General features: G+C 39.9%; 1 protein-coding gene across 1 annotated transcript in view; it reads right to left on the bottom strand.

Annotated features, from left to right (window-relative positions):
- Window positions 1-15,548, bottom strand: part of LOC128653198 (caspase-1-A) — a gene marked incomplete in the record, with an annotated part of 196,297 nt that overhangs the window by 106,634 nt on the left and 74,115 nt on the right. The window contains 1 exon segment of the mRNA XM_053706343.1: window positions 10,807-10,875. Coding sequence (XP_053562318.1) covers window positions 10,807-10,875 — 69 coding nt within the window.

Raw genomic sequence — 15,548 nt, 5'->3', positions numbered from 1 at the left:
ATATACACATAGTAAAGGCAAAGGAGTAGTGGTTGCACTTATAACCATGTGTAAGTAGAAATTGCCAAGCCAGGCACCGGGACTTGGGTCGATAGACACCCCCCCAAACAGTACATTTGTGAGCGAATATAAGAGGTGTACCTTGAGCACTGAAGGGAGAAATCCTGTATATACACGGAGCGATATCCGATGGCAGCGTGTCTGCCGACTTCTCTTGCTTCCGCCTCTATGCAAAACCCGGTCTGCAGCTCTGTGAACGTCACCGCGTGACGTAAGGAGGGGGTGTGTGTGTTGACGATCTGTATATTCACCCGGCCCAGCGGTTAGTGAGGAGTGTTAACCTGGACTCAATAGCTGGTCAGAGCATCACAGAAGAAAGGATGGAGTCCCAGGTTAAGATAAAACAAATTCTTTATTCGATTCTTTAAAAGTGAAGTTCAAGTGAGTCGCAGCTCACACGGACACAAAATCAGCCAGAAAAAGAGTGGAGAGATGAGCGTAGCACCAGTGGCTTACATGTTTCGGCTAAATGCCGTAATCGTAGCCTAAGGTGCTATACCTGTGTAATCTTTAAAAAGGGTGAGAAGTGATTCAATTGGCTAAAACACTTACAAGGATTAAAAATGTACGCCCATTTCAACACACCTAGCATGCACATAGAAGTTAACCCTACACATGGCGATGGGCTTCTGCCACATAATCAGATCTATTTAGGACAACAATACTGCCACCTTTATCAGCCGGGCGTATGACAATATTAGTGTTATTTTGTAGTGTACTCATAGCCTTTTTTAGTCTAATGGGCAAATTTTGGGTGTAACCTGTAGAATGATCATTAAGAGTCTGTAGATCTCGTTCTACCCGAGAGTGAAATGTCTCTATAATTTGTCCTCTGGACTGGATGGGTTTCTTTTTTCTTTTTCTTCTCCTCTTCTCTCTTCTCTTTATTCTTCTTTTCTCCTCTTTTTGCCTTAGCGACAGTGCGTGTTTAAGCTTATAATGTGGACATATCAGCTTATTGTTTACATGTTCACATCAGTTATCATATCATTATGTTACATTGACTTCTGCCTCGTATATTGTGGTTATATACATCCTCTAATGTGAGCATTCTAAGCATCCCTAGTCCACAACGAGTCTACATTACCTATATTGCTGCTAGTCTGTCCCTTTAATTCATGCGCTGTTTTTTCAGTCTCTTTTCTCTTTCCTATTCTATATTTCTTTCACTATCTTTTTCTTTTCATTACACTTTCACATCTCGTATTTCTTCTTTCACATCAAACACCCCTTGCTCTAATATATTATGACATGTATAGGGTTAACTTCTATGTGCATGCTAGGTGTGTTGAAATGGGCGTACATTTTTAATCCTTGTAAGTGTTTTAGCCAATTGAATCACTTCTCACCCTTTTTAAAGATTACACAGGTATAGCACCTTAGGCTATGATTACGGCATTTAGCCGAAACATGTAAGCCACTGGTGCTACGCTCATCTCTCCACTCTTTTTCTGGCTGATTTTGTGTCCGTGTGAGCTGCGACTCACTTGAACTTCACTTTTAAAGAATCGAATAAAGAATTTGTTTTATCTTAACCTGGGACTCCATCCTTTCTTCTGTTATACACATAGTAACACATAAATATATATGTATATACACATAGTAACATAAATATATATGTATATACACATAGTAAAACATAAATATATATGTATATACACATAGTAACACATAAATATATATGTATATACACATAGTAAAACATAAATATATATGTATATACACATAGTAACACATAAATATATATGTATATACACATATCCTATATTATAAAAGGCCAAGTGTTTGTCTGAAGCCGTCATGCGCAGTAGAGACAAACACTTGGCCTTGAGATAGGGAGAGCGAGGTACACAGCATACAAGCAGCTGTGAGATAGGGAGCGCGAGGTACACAAACAGCTGTGAGGTCTGGGGAGCGCGAGGTAAGCTGATTGAAACAGCCTGTGGCAAGAGATATGGAGCGCGCTCCCCAGACCTCACAGCTGTTTGTGGCCGACGGGAGCGTTGCGATGGGGGCGTGGCCGGGCGTCGCAAGGGGCGTGGCCGGGCATCACAAGGGGTGTGGTCGGGCGTCGTGAGGGCCGTGGTCGGGCGGCTGTTGCCGCGATGGGGCATGGCCGGGCGGGGTCCCGCGATGGGAAGACAGAGCCAGAGAGGGAGCAGGAGAGGGGGGAGAAGGGCCAAAGAGGGGGGAGAGAGAGCCAAAGGGGGGGGAGAGCCAAAGAGAAGGGGGGGGGAGCCAAAGAGAAGGGGGGGAGAGCCAAAGAGAAGGGGGGGGAGAGCCAAAGAGAAGGGGGGGGGGAGAGCCAAAGAGAAGGGGGGAGGGAGAGCCAAAGAGAAGGGGGGACGGAGAGCCAAAGAGAAGGGGGGGGGAGAACCAAAGAGAAGGGGGGGGGGGAGCCAAAGAGGGGAGAGAGAGAGAGCCAAAGAGGAAAAAGAGCCAAAAAGGAGAGAGCCAAAGAGGGGGGAGAGGGCCAAAGGGGGGGAGAGAGCCAAAGGTGGGGGGAGAGCCAAAGAGAAGGGGGGGGGAGAGCCAAAGAGAAGGGGGGGGAGAGCCAAAGAGAAGGGGGGGAGAGCCAAAGATGGGGGAGAGAGAGAGACAAAAAGGAAAAAGAGCCAAAGAGGGGGGAGAGAGAGCCAAAGAGGGGGGGAGCCAAAGAGGGGGGGGAGAGAGCCAAAGGGGGGGGAGAGAGCTAAAGGGGGGGGGGAGAGCCAAAGAGGGGGGGGAGAGAGAGAGCCAAAGAGGAAAGAGAGCCAAAGAGGGGGGAGAGAGAGCCAAAGAGGGGGGAGAGAGAGCCAAAGAGGGGGGGACAGAGCCAAAGAGGGGGGGGGGACAGAGCCAAAGAGGGGGGGCAGAGCCAAAGAGGGGGGGGAGCCAAAGAGGGGGGAGAGCGCCAAAGAGGGGGGAGAGAGCCAAAGAGGGGAGAGAGAGAGCAAAAGAGGGGGGGGGGAGAGCCAAAGGGGGGGGGGAGCCAAAGGGGAGGGGAGAGCCAAAGAGGGGGGAGAGAGAGAGCCAAAGAGGAAAGAGAGCCAAAGAGGAGAGAGAGCAAAAGAGGGGAGAGAGCCAAAGAGGGGGGAGAGAGAGCCAAAGGGGGGGGGGGGGAGAGAGCCAAAGGGGGGGGAGAGCCAAAGGGGGGGAGAGAGAGAGCCAAAGAGGAGAGAGAGCAAAAGAGGGGAGAGAGCCAAAGAGGGGGGGGGGAGAGCCAAAGAGGGGGGAGAGAGAGCAAAAGAAAGGAGGGAGAGAGCCAAAGAGGGGAGAGAGAGAGCAAAAGAGGGGAGAGAGAGAGCAAAAGAGGGGAGACAGAGAACAAAGGAGAGGGGGGAGAGAAAGCAAAAGAGAGAGGGGAGAGAAAGCAAAAGAGAGGGGGGAAGAGAGAGCAAAAGAGAGGGGGGAGAGAGCAAGGGGTGGGACCGCTGTACTGCAAAAAATGGCCCGTGTACACGGGCTTTAGTACTAGTTAACACATAAATATATATGTATATAAGCATATTAACACATAAATATATATGTATATAAGCATATTAACACATAAATATATATGTATATAAGCATATACATATATATATTTACTGGGAACAGACAGTTCCCATAAGACCGCAATGTAAATGCACTTTTAAGTGCCGTTTTTTTTTCTAACACCCCACTCCCACCAACTTTAAAACCCCAAAACTGCCTACTGCAGTAACTTTTTAATAAAAAAATAAATTCTCTCTATTTTGTGGGCATTTGGGGCACTTTTAAAAAATTTACTTTGGAGCCCTCTGCTACTATTTTTAAAAAAAAACGTACACTTAACTTCAAGGGGTCTATTTATGATAGTGCGGACGGACATGGTACGATGTAGTGTATCATGTCCGCCGCACATCGATAAATTCCGACAGCATACGCTGTCGACATTTATCATTGCACCAGCAGTTCTTGTGAACTGCTGGTGCAATGCCGCCTCCTGTAGATTTGCGGCCAATCGGCCGCTAGCAGGGGGTGTCAATCAACCCGATCGTATTCGATCGGGTTGATTTCTGTCCGCCGCCTCAGAGCAGGCGGAAAAATTATGGAGCAGCGGTCTTTAGACCGCTGCTTCATAACTTGTGTTTCCGGCGAGCCTTGAAATACGGAGCTTCATAAATTGACCCCCAGGACTAAAGTCACGCTAAATCTTCTAACTTTCAAATTGTAATACCAACGCAAATTAGGACAGTCGTGAAATACATTGAAAATATAGGCTGTGCTTGAGCAAAGTTGTGCGTGCTAACTCTTCTATAGTTAACGTGCTTTACCATGGACTTACAAAACAATGCAACAAAATCCAGCCCGGCTCAAATCAATAGGTTTAAAATGAAGGAAACTTTATTTAAGTCGGCTAAAAAATATGCACAGCATTAGTACAAAAAACACACTATAGCGTAAATGCCAGCAAACAGATGCTCCCCACTATCCAGTTAAAACAAACAGGTGCTACGACTGTGGGCCGTATGACATCACTGATGCGTTTCGGGTTTCCCTGTAATCATAGGTAATCATACATTGGCTACTCCCTCTCTTATATCTCAGTGTAGCAAGACCAACCACCAATAGTCACATTACTTCATGTGGAGGAACTATCACTAACGCTATTAAAGGGGAATGCCCACCTAATATAGATGACACATATATTGAAATGTTAACTTTAAGTAATTTATGAAAAGCCTTATAAATATTAATATTATTGGCAAATTAATGTATTAGCCTAAGCCCTATAAATCATCTTAAAAAATATGTGTGTTAATACCTTTCACAATTGATGTTTAAATATATGATGGCTTATTCAGCCCATAACCAGCTAGATTCTCACTAATGATTATTCAATGCTAATAAATAGCAAACATTTTTATTTATTGCTGTATCTCATTCTCAAGTTTAGAAACATCGGCCTAGATTACGAGTTTTGCGGTAGCTGAAAAAGCAGCGTTAACAGGTGCTAACGCTGCTTTTTTACTACCGCTGGTATTACGAGTCTTGCAGGTTTAGGGACACCACACACTTTTTTGGCCTTACCGCAAAAGGACTTACGTAAACTTCGCAAAGTCTTTTTTCTATGGGACTTTTATAGCGCTGGTATTATGAGTCTGTCCTGGGAGGCCAAAAAGTGAGCGGTACACCCTATCCCGTCAAGATTTCGAACGCATTTGAAAGTCAGTAGTTATGAGTTTTATGTACAATGCGATAGCATAAAACTCATAACTAAAGTGCTAAAAAGTACACTAACACCCATAAACTACCTATTAACCCCTAAACTGAGGCCCTCCCGCATCGCAAACACTAAAATAATTTTTTTAACCCCTAATCTGCCGCTCTGGACACCGCCCCCACCTACATTATATTTTTTAACCCCTAATCTGCCGCCCCAATGTTGCCGAAACCTACCTACACTTATTAAACCCTAATCTGCCGCCACCAACGTCGCCAACACTATAATAAACATATTAACCCCTAAACCACCGCACTCCCGCCTCGCAAACATTTGTTAAATATTATTAACCCCTAATCTGCCGTCCGTAACATCATCGCCACCTACCGACATTTATTAACCCCTAATCTGCCGCCCCCAACGTCGCCGCCACTATATTAAATGTATTATCCCCTAAACCTAAGTCTAACCCTACCCCTAACACCCCCTAACTTAAATATAATTACAATAAATCTAAATAAATATTATTATTATTAATACCTAAATAATTCCAATTTAAAACTAAATACTTCCCTGTAAAATAAACCCTAAGCTAACTACAATATAACTAATAGTTACATTGTATCTAGCTTAGGGTTTATTTTTATTTTACAGGCAAGTTTGTATTTATTTTAACTAGGTAGAATAGTTATTAAATAGTTATTAACTATTTAATAACTACCTAGCTAAAATAAATACAAATTTACCTATAAAATAAAACCTAACCTAAGTTACACTAACACCTAACACTACAATATAATTAAATAAATTAACTAAATTAAATACAATTACCTAAATGAAATTAGCTAAAGTACAAAAAAAACACTAAATTACAGAAAACAATAAACAAATTACAGATATTTAAACTAATTACACCTAATCTAATAGCCCTATTAAAATAAAAAAAGCCCCCCAAAATAAAAAAAAACCCTAGCCTAAACTAAACTACCAATAGCCCTTAAAAGGGCCTTTTGCGGGGCATTGCCCCAAAGTAATCAGCTCTTTTACCTGTAAAACCCACCACCCACACAACCAACCCCCCAAATAAAATACTATCTAAAAAAAACTAAGCTCCCCATTGCCCTGAAAACGGCATTTGGATGGGCAATGCCCTGAAAAGGGCAGTTAGCTCTTTTGCAGGCCCAAACCCTAACCTTTTTATTTTATTTTGGGGGGGGGGCTTTTTTTATTTTAATAGGTCTATTAGATTAGGTGTAATTAGTTTAAATATCTGTAATTTGTTTATTATTTTCTGTAATTTAGTGTTGTTTTTTTGTACTTTAGCTAATTTAATTTAGGTAATTGTATTTAATTTAGTTAATTTATTTAATTATAGTGTAGTGTTAGGTGTTATTGTAACTTAGGTTAGGTTTTATTTTATAGGTAAATTTGTATTTATTTTAGCTAGGTAGTTAGTACATAGTTAATAACTATTTAATAACTAATCTACCTAGTTAAAATAAATACAAACTTGCCTGTAAAATAAAAATAAACCCTATTCTAAATACAATGTAACTATTAGTTATATTGTAGCTATCTTAGGGTTTATTTTACAGGTAATATTTAGTTTTAAATAGGAATTATTTAGTTAATGATAGCAATATTTAGTTAGATTTATTTAAATTATATTTGTTAGGGGGTGTTAGGGTTAGACTTAGGTTTAGGGGTTAATAACTTTAATATAGTGATGGCAACGTTGGGGGCGGCAGATTGGGGTTAATAAATGTAGGTAGGTGGCGGCAATGTTAGGGACAGCAGATTAGGGGTTAATAATATTAAACTAGTGTTTGCAATGCGGGAGTGCGGCGGTTTAGGTGTTAATAACTTTAATATAATGGCGGCAACGTTGGGGCGGCAGATTAGGGGTTAATAAGTGTAGGTAGGTGGCGGCGATGTTAGGGACGGCAGATTAGGGGTTAATAATATTAAACTAGTGCGATGCGGGAGTGTTGCGGTTTAGGGGTTAATAACTTTAATATAGTGGGGTCGACATTGGGGGCGGCAGATTGGGGGTTAATAAGTGTAGGTAGGTGGCGACGACATTGGGGGCGGAAGATTAGGGGTTAATAAATATAATGTAGATGTTGGCGATGTTAGGGGCAGCAGATTAGGGGTTCATAAGTATAATGTTGGTGGCGGCGATGTCGGGAGCGGCAGCGCTGGTATTGGAGTGAGATTTGGAGTAAAATTTTGCTCTACGCTCACTTTTTGTCTTTTAACGCCGGGTTTGTAAAAACTTGTAATACCAGAGCTGCAGGAAAGTGAGCGGTGAGAATAACGTGCAAGTTAATACCTCACCCCTGTTACCGCAAAACTCGTAATCTAGGCTATCATAATTAAAACAATCGAATAGAATATCCACCAAATTCATGGTTAGCCAATTCATCAATATATGTATAATGTATCTCCTCATATACCTATCACATTTATCTAATTGGCAAATACTTCATCAACAAAACAAAACAAAAAGTGGGGAGGAAAATGTAAGCACAAGCACACATAGCGGAACATTCTAATCATCAATAATTCAAAAGAACGCTTATACACGGGAAAAGTCATTATTCCCAATAGTTTATTAAGTCAAAAACCGAATTGAAGCCCTCGGGCAGGCGAGTCTGAAGTTTGAAAACCCAAAAAGCCTCTCTGCCTGCGATAGAGAAGTTTGGTTCTGCCCCCCCCCCCCTGGTGGGTAGGACACTCGTTCAATCGCCTGCCACCTCAGGGCTTCAACATCCTTATTGTGTACATTGATAAAGTGACTTGCTAGAGCCAAGCACTCCTTCTCATTGCTGATATTATTCAAGTGCTCTCTAATTCTTGACCTCACCATTCTAGTGGTGAGACCTACGTATTGCAGGTTACAACTCGTGCAAGAGACGAGATATACAACGTAAGTCAAACTGCAATTGATACATTAAGATGTTGTGTAGGTAATTCCTGTAACATATGATGTAAAACTGGTATCTACCTTAATGTACTCATAGGCCTTGCACCTGGAATTGGCACATCTAAATGTACATATGTGCCTAAGCCAAGAACTATTGGCTCTATTTTTATCAGGTAACTGCGTGGGGGAAATTATATTCCCTATAGTCATCCCTCTCCTGTAGGAGAAGCGGCAACCATCTTTTATCACATCTTTTAGTTTTTCATCAGCTAAAAGAATGGGACTATATTTCTTAATAATAACACATATCTCCTTGCATTGAGTACTAAAATTAGTCACAAAGGTGGTTTCTTTTTTCTGAGGTGTCTTACTATTCTTTGTCTTTTCCTGTTTATCTTTGAGTCCTGGCTCATTTTATGACCCTGTTTGAGTAACCCCTCTCTCTCAGTTTTAGGGTTAGAGTCTCACACTCTCTTTTATATATTTCCCTGTTGCTACAGTTTCGTTTCACCCTCAGGAATTGTCCCTTTGCAATTGCAAAGGGTACATGCGTTGGGTGATTACTCGTTGCATGCAAAAGGGTGCTTTTCGGTATTGGTTTTTGGTAGAGCTGACTACTCTACTCTTTTTCCTCCTCCCTGCTACCCATCCAAATAAAAATCAAATCATCTATAAACCTCTTATAGACTTTAATGTGGGACTTATACTGATTTTTATCTCCAAAAATGTGGGTGACCTCCCACCAGCCCTAAAAAGAGGTTGGCATAGGAGGGGGCAAACTTGGCCCCCATTGCCGTCCCACACTTTTGGAGATAAAATTGCCCATTAAATTTGAAAAAATTATGCTCCAGGAGGTATCGAGTCACACTCAGGAAAAATTCTCAATGGTCATATGAAAAATCTGTATCAGACATTAGAAAACTATTTATGGCCTCCAAGCCATATTCATAAGGGATAGTAGAGTAAAGCGAGACTACGTTGATGGTAAGATAGCAATAACACGACTCACACTCTACATCCTGCATAATCCTAATCAAATGCTTAGTATCTCTCAGGTAACTTCCCAATCTTTTAACAATAGGTTGGGTGAATAACAGAATCCACCCATTCTGAGAGGGGCTCTAGCATTGACCCTATCCCCGACACTATGGGCATCCCTTTTGTAGCATCAAGAGGCTTGTGTACTTTGGGTAAATGGTGGAAGAGGGGTGTCGTACATACAATTATTCCCCTGTCTTGGGGTCTATATATACCATCTCCACTCCCTCATCCACCATTGACCTCACCTGTTGTTGAAAAAGCCTTGTAGGATCAGATCTTAATTGAATGTAGATATCACCATCTCCCAGCTGGCGCTCGGCCTCTGAGATATAGTCCTGTTTTAAAAGGACAACCGTGCCCCCCCTTTATCTGATTTCTTTATTATCAGACTCTCTTTGTCTTTAAGTGACTTTATTGTTTCCCCTTTACTCAAGTTCTGCTTCTTCTTTTTAACCTCATTATTCAATGTAGTAAGTTGCCTCTCTACACTCCTATGGAAGAGTTCCAGAGTAGACACCCTACTTTGTATCAGGTAAAAAGAGGACTTACTAGTAAAGGTCCTAGTGATCCTACCCCCCCTACTCTCCTCATTATATTCATGTCTAGATGATGCAATGGGGGCATTACCTCTGATATCCTCAAGACAGCAGAGATCAGTAGAGTCTAGAACATCACCTTTAGCTAGAACAAAAACATCTTGGTCTTTATCGTTTACAGGATAGGCATATCCCTCAGAAGGGAGGTCAGAGGGAGAGTCAGAACCAGAAAAATGTCTCCTCAGGGTTAAATTCCTCACAAATTTATTTAAATCAATAAGTGTGTCAAATAGTTTAAAATCATCATGAGGCACAAATCCTAAGCCTAAGTTCAATACTTTATACTCATTTGTGGACTTGTAATATCAAAGTTGCGTGCTAATGGTATAGCGGTCAAGCAATATTGGTTATAATAGCATGCCACTTATAATCTGGCCAATAAAGAGCAACTCATGTGTACAACACAAAACTCTCATCTCTTCTGAATCCCCTAAGGGTGTTTCATTTTATTGCAATTTCCGACTGCCCCACCGTGCAAGGAATAACATTGAAACAAATTTTTTTGCAAATACTGCTTCCATAAGACAAGCCTGCATGCCTAAGCCTAAGATACTATGGGGAAGTAGAGTATTTTATAATAATCATGGACATTTTTTACAAATTGCTGTAAAATTGCAGCTGCTCAGAGATTATTCAGTTTCTATCATCCGCATAGTGATGTGCCATCATTGGCTCTCTGAGCAGCTGTGATGTTAGAATGAGGGTGCACTGGGCATACTTACATATACTCCATGTGCTCATGCACAGTGAAAACTACCAATAAAACTGTGATAGCTTTTACTAGAAGATTTTGTTTGCTAATAAAAGTGTACTGCAAATATTCAATTGAAAGGTTAGATGCATGTGAATTTTAATTTTATTTTTGCTTTTATTTCCATTAAATTAATTAAAAGAGTGTTTGTATTTTTTATTATTTTGCATAAGGATAAGGCAATTAAAATAATAAACTCATGTATTTTTTTTATTGTTACAAATGATTTTTCATATAAGCATGGTACCAATTCCTTATCCGTTACCTGTTTTAACTGAGATCGTGTTTTCTTCTGGTTTTTGTTTCTCATTGGATACGGGAGGTATAGCGGTTTCTGGAATAAAAGATATTATTCAGAGTTTTATCAGTTTTGATTTTTTTTTGGACAATTTATTTGAGGTATTAGTAAGTATCACATAGCATGTAAAATGAAGTATTACACCTTATATGTTCAATTTAAAAACATCTATTATGCTAAACTGAAAAACAAATATGCAAAAGGACTTATTATTGAAATGCTCAAAGTCTAACATTGATTTTGAAAGTAACCAAAGTATTATGTTACTATTTAAACGTCAAAAAAGTGCTGTCAGCAATTCAGGCAGGAAAGGTTATACAATATAATTAATAGTGCACAGTCAAATTTCCATAAGCAGTGTTATAAAGGGTTCAACTAAGACTTTTAATCCGAAGAAAGCAAAATTCAACGATTTAAGGAAATTGTTAAATAACATAAATTGGGACAATGTATTCTCTAATAAAAATACAGAGGATAAATGGATAATACTTTAAGCTTTATTAAATAAATATACATATCAACACATACCACATGGTTATAAAAGTAAAATAAATAAATTCAAGCGAATGTGGCTAAATAAACATGCGTTAAGAGAAATTATGAAAAAACATAGGGCATTTAAATTATTCAAAGTAAATAGTACAGACTCAACATTCCAAATATATAAGTAATGTAAAAAAGCATGCAAAACAGCAATCAAATTAGCCAAAATTGAAAATAAAAGATTAATTGCAAATGATTCTAAGTCAAACCCTAAAAGGTTTTTTAGTTGAAATGATTTTTATTTGATTTTAGAAACATATTACAAAAACATATTTAAACAGTAAGGGTGGTTATCCGCAGTTACACATCTCCTACTGACACATGTTGTGACCATCTTTTTCTTACCCCTATTAAACTTTTCACAGCAGGTAAGTTCTAATGAGTTCAGGATTGTCCCCCTTTTCAATATGTAAGATAATAAACATAATATAAAAAATTAAAAACACCCCCCCCCCAGGTGTTTCCAAACTCTGCAAGTATCTTTCCTCTATTTAGTATAACGTATTATCTAACTATCGCTATAGAAATCAGTCATAGTCAATACGTCTCTTGCGTCCAGGTATCAAGTGTCTAACTTTATAGGTTTCTACTATTCTCTTCAAGTCTACCTCCCACTTCTTCTCTCTCTTACTCATGTCCCTCCTGATTGGTGCGTGGTCTAATAGAGCCTTTTATGATCCAATAGAACCATACTTTTTGAAATTGTTCCGTATTCCCTTGTGCCCATGCTGCTAATTCTGACATTAAGTAGGTGTCCTTTATTTTATCTAATACTTCCGCCCATCCTGGGGCTCCAACTTTCCAATGCCTAGCTATGCAAATACGAAGACAGGTACACAAAGTCTTAATAAAAGTATTGATCGCTGAATTCAGTGGTCGCACCCTCTCATGCAAAAGTGCCTGGGAAATTGTTAACTCTATCCTTTCGTCTAATGTGTCGCTAAGGAGGTTCGATAATTTCTCCCATAATGGCTTTACTGTTGAACAATCCCACCACATGTGTCTATATGTGCCTTTCTCTCCGCAACCTCTATAACATAGGGCACTATTTAGGGAGGAAATGTGAGCCGTCCGTTCGGGTGTAAGGTACCATCTAAAGGCTACTTTTAGGCAATTTTCCTTCATATCTGCACTAAGCAGACCTTTCCCAGTTTCTGAGAGAATCTTTTCCCAAGTTTCTTTCTCCTTTACTTCCCCTACATCTCTCTCCCATCTCTCCATAATAGGAGCCTTAAGAGTATCTTTCTTTCCCTGCAGCATCACGTAGATCTGAGATATGACATGTTTCCCCTTGGAATGAGTGTTGCATAGTCTTTCTAGTAAGGTCAATGGTTGTTTTAGTCTGTCAGTCATGTATTTAGAAATAGCTGACGAGATTTGTAGATATAGAAACCAGTTCAAAACGTCAGGTTGAATTTTTATCTTTTATCTGGTTAAAGGTGAGTATAGTTGCTTTATCCAGAAAATCTGCTACCCTGTATAATCCCTTATTTTCCCACTTCCCCACTACTTTTCTTAGATCCATGGGTAGCAAAAACTTTAGGGGTAATAGGGTTGAATGAGGATTAAGCAGAACCAACTGTTTGACCATCTTGTGCCATGTGTGTAGTGTCTCGTAAGTTACTGGTGATCTATATGTGAGTTTTTTGGTCTTCCACAAGGGGTCCCATAAAATGTCCGCTGGGTTTTCACAGCCTTCAATGGCTGCTTCTATCTTTGGCCAAATGACTCCCTGAAAATCTTTCCCCAGAATGGTAGATTGTGCCAATCTAGACGCATGATAATAGTCCACTAGGTTCGGGACTCCCACCCCCCCTAGCTGTCTGTGTTGTTTCAGCAGTTGTGATGCAATACGGGGTTTACCGTCTCCCCTCAAGAAACGAAAAAGGTCAGTCTGTAAAGTTTTTAAGTCCGTCAAGGGGACCCCAATCGGCAGAGCTCTAAAGAGGTACAAAATCCTAGGTAGGACATTCATTTTTATTGCTGACAGTCTTCCATACCATGAGAACCTACCCTTCTTCCATTTATTTAGATCCTTCCTAATGGTTTTATATATAGGAGCATAGTTTAACCTATATAAGTCTGAAAAGTTATTATTTATCTTAACTCCCAAGTAAGTGATGTGATTTTTTGCCCATGTGATATTGAAGTTGAGTTCTACTGTTTTTTGTGTATGAGAAGGGAGACAAATCGGCAAGGCTTCGCATTTATCCAGGTTAATCTTATAACCCGAGATCTCTGCATATTTCCCCAAGATAGCATATAGGTTAGGTAAAGAAATTAAGGGTCTCGTCAGTGTCAGCAAGACGTCATCCGCAAATAGTGTTAGTTTATATTCCTCCTAAAAGGTTTTCTTTTATGTAATTAGCAAGAGTCCATGAGCTAGTGACGTATGGGATATACATTCCTACCAGGAGGGGCAAAGTTTCCCAAACCTCAAAATGCCTACAAATACACCCCTAACCACACCCACAAATCAGTTTTACAAACTTTGCCTCCTATGGAGGTGGTGAAGTAAGTTTGTGCTAGATTCTACGTTGATATGCGCTCCACAGCAGGTTGGAGCCCGGTTTTCCTCTCAGCGTGCAGTGAATGTCAGAGGGATGTGAGGAGAGTATTGCCTATTTGAATTCAATGATCTCCTTCTACGGGGTCTATTTCATAGGTTCTCTGTTATCGGTCGTAGAGATTCATCTCTTACCTCCCTTTTCAGATCGACGATATACTCTTATATATATACCATTACCTCTGCTGATTTTCGTTTCAGTACTGGTTTGGCTTTCTACAACATGTAGATGAGTGTCCTGGGGTAAGTAAGTCTTATTTTCTGTGACACTCTAAGCTATGGTTGGGCACTTTTTTATAAAGTTCTAAATATATGTATCCAAACATTTATTTGCCTTGACTCAGGATGTTCAACATTCCTTATTTTCAGACAGTCAGTTTCATATTTGGGATAATGCATTTGAATAAATCAATTTTTTTCTTACCTTAAAATTTGACTTTTCCCTGTGGGCTGTTAGGCTCGTGGGGGCTGAAAATGCTTTATTTTATTGGCGCAGACTTTTTTGGCGCAAATTTTTTTTTCTGTTTCCGGCGTCATACGTGTCGCCGGAAGTTGCGTCATTTTTTGACGTTCTTTTGCGCCAAAAATGTCGGCGTTCCGGATGTGGCGTCATTTTTGGCGCCAAAAGCATTTAGGCGCCAAATAATGTGGGCGTCTTATTTGGCGCTAAAAAAATATGGGCGTCACTTTTGTCTCCACATTATTTAAGTCTCATTTTTTATTGCTTCTGGTTGCTAGAAGCTTGTTCACTGGCATTTTTTCCCATTCCTGAAACTGTCATTTAAGGAATTTGATCAATTTTGCTTTATATGTTGTTTTTTCTATTACATATTGCAAGAGGTCCCATGTTGAAGCTGAGTCAGAAGATACTTCTGGAAAATCACTGCCTGGTGCTGGAGCTACCAAAGCTAAGTGTATCTGCTGTAAACTTTTGGTAGCTGTTCCTCCAGCTGTTGTTTGTATTGAATGTCATGACAAACTTGTTAATGCAGATAATATTTCCTTTAGTAAAGTTACATTACCTGTTGCTGTTCCATCAACATCTAATACTCAGAGTGTTCCTGATAACATAAGAGATTTTGTTTCTAAATCCATTAAGAAGGCTATGTCTGTTATTCCTCCTTCTAGTAAACGTAAAAAGTCTTTTAAAACTTCTCATTTTTCAGATGAATTTTTAAATGAACATCATCATTCTGATTCTGATAATGGTTCTTCTGGTTCAGAGGATTCTGTCTCAGAGGTTGATGCTGATAAATCTTCATATTTATTTAAAATGGAATTTATTCGTTCTTTACTTAAAGAAGTCCTAATTGCATTAGAAATTGAGGATTCTGGTCCTCTTGATACTAAATCTAAATGTTTAGATAAGGTTTTTAAATCTCCTGTAGTTATTCCAGAAGTTTTTCCTGTTCCTGGTGCTATTCCTGAAGTAATTTCCAGGGAATGGAATAATTTGGGTAATTTATTTACTCCTTCTAAACGTTTTAAGCAAATATATCCTGTGCCATCTGACAGATTAGAATTTTGGGACAAAATCCCTAAGGTTGATGGGGCCGTCTCTACTCTTGCTAAGCGTACTACCATTCCTACGGCAGATGGT

Source organism: Bombina bombina, chromosome 3, assembly GCF_027579735.1.
Source record: "Bombina bombina isolate aBomBom1 chromosome 3, aBomBom1.pri, whole genome shotgun sequence".
Classification (NCBI taxonomy): Eukaryota; Metazoa; Chordata; class Amphibia; order Anura; family Bombinatoridae; genus Bombina; species Bombina bombina.
The sequence above is the reverse complement of the archived record's forward strand: the minus strand, read 5'-3'. Positions and strand labels throughout refer to the sequence as shown.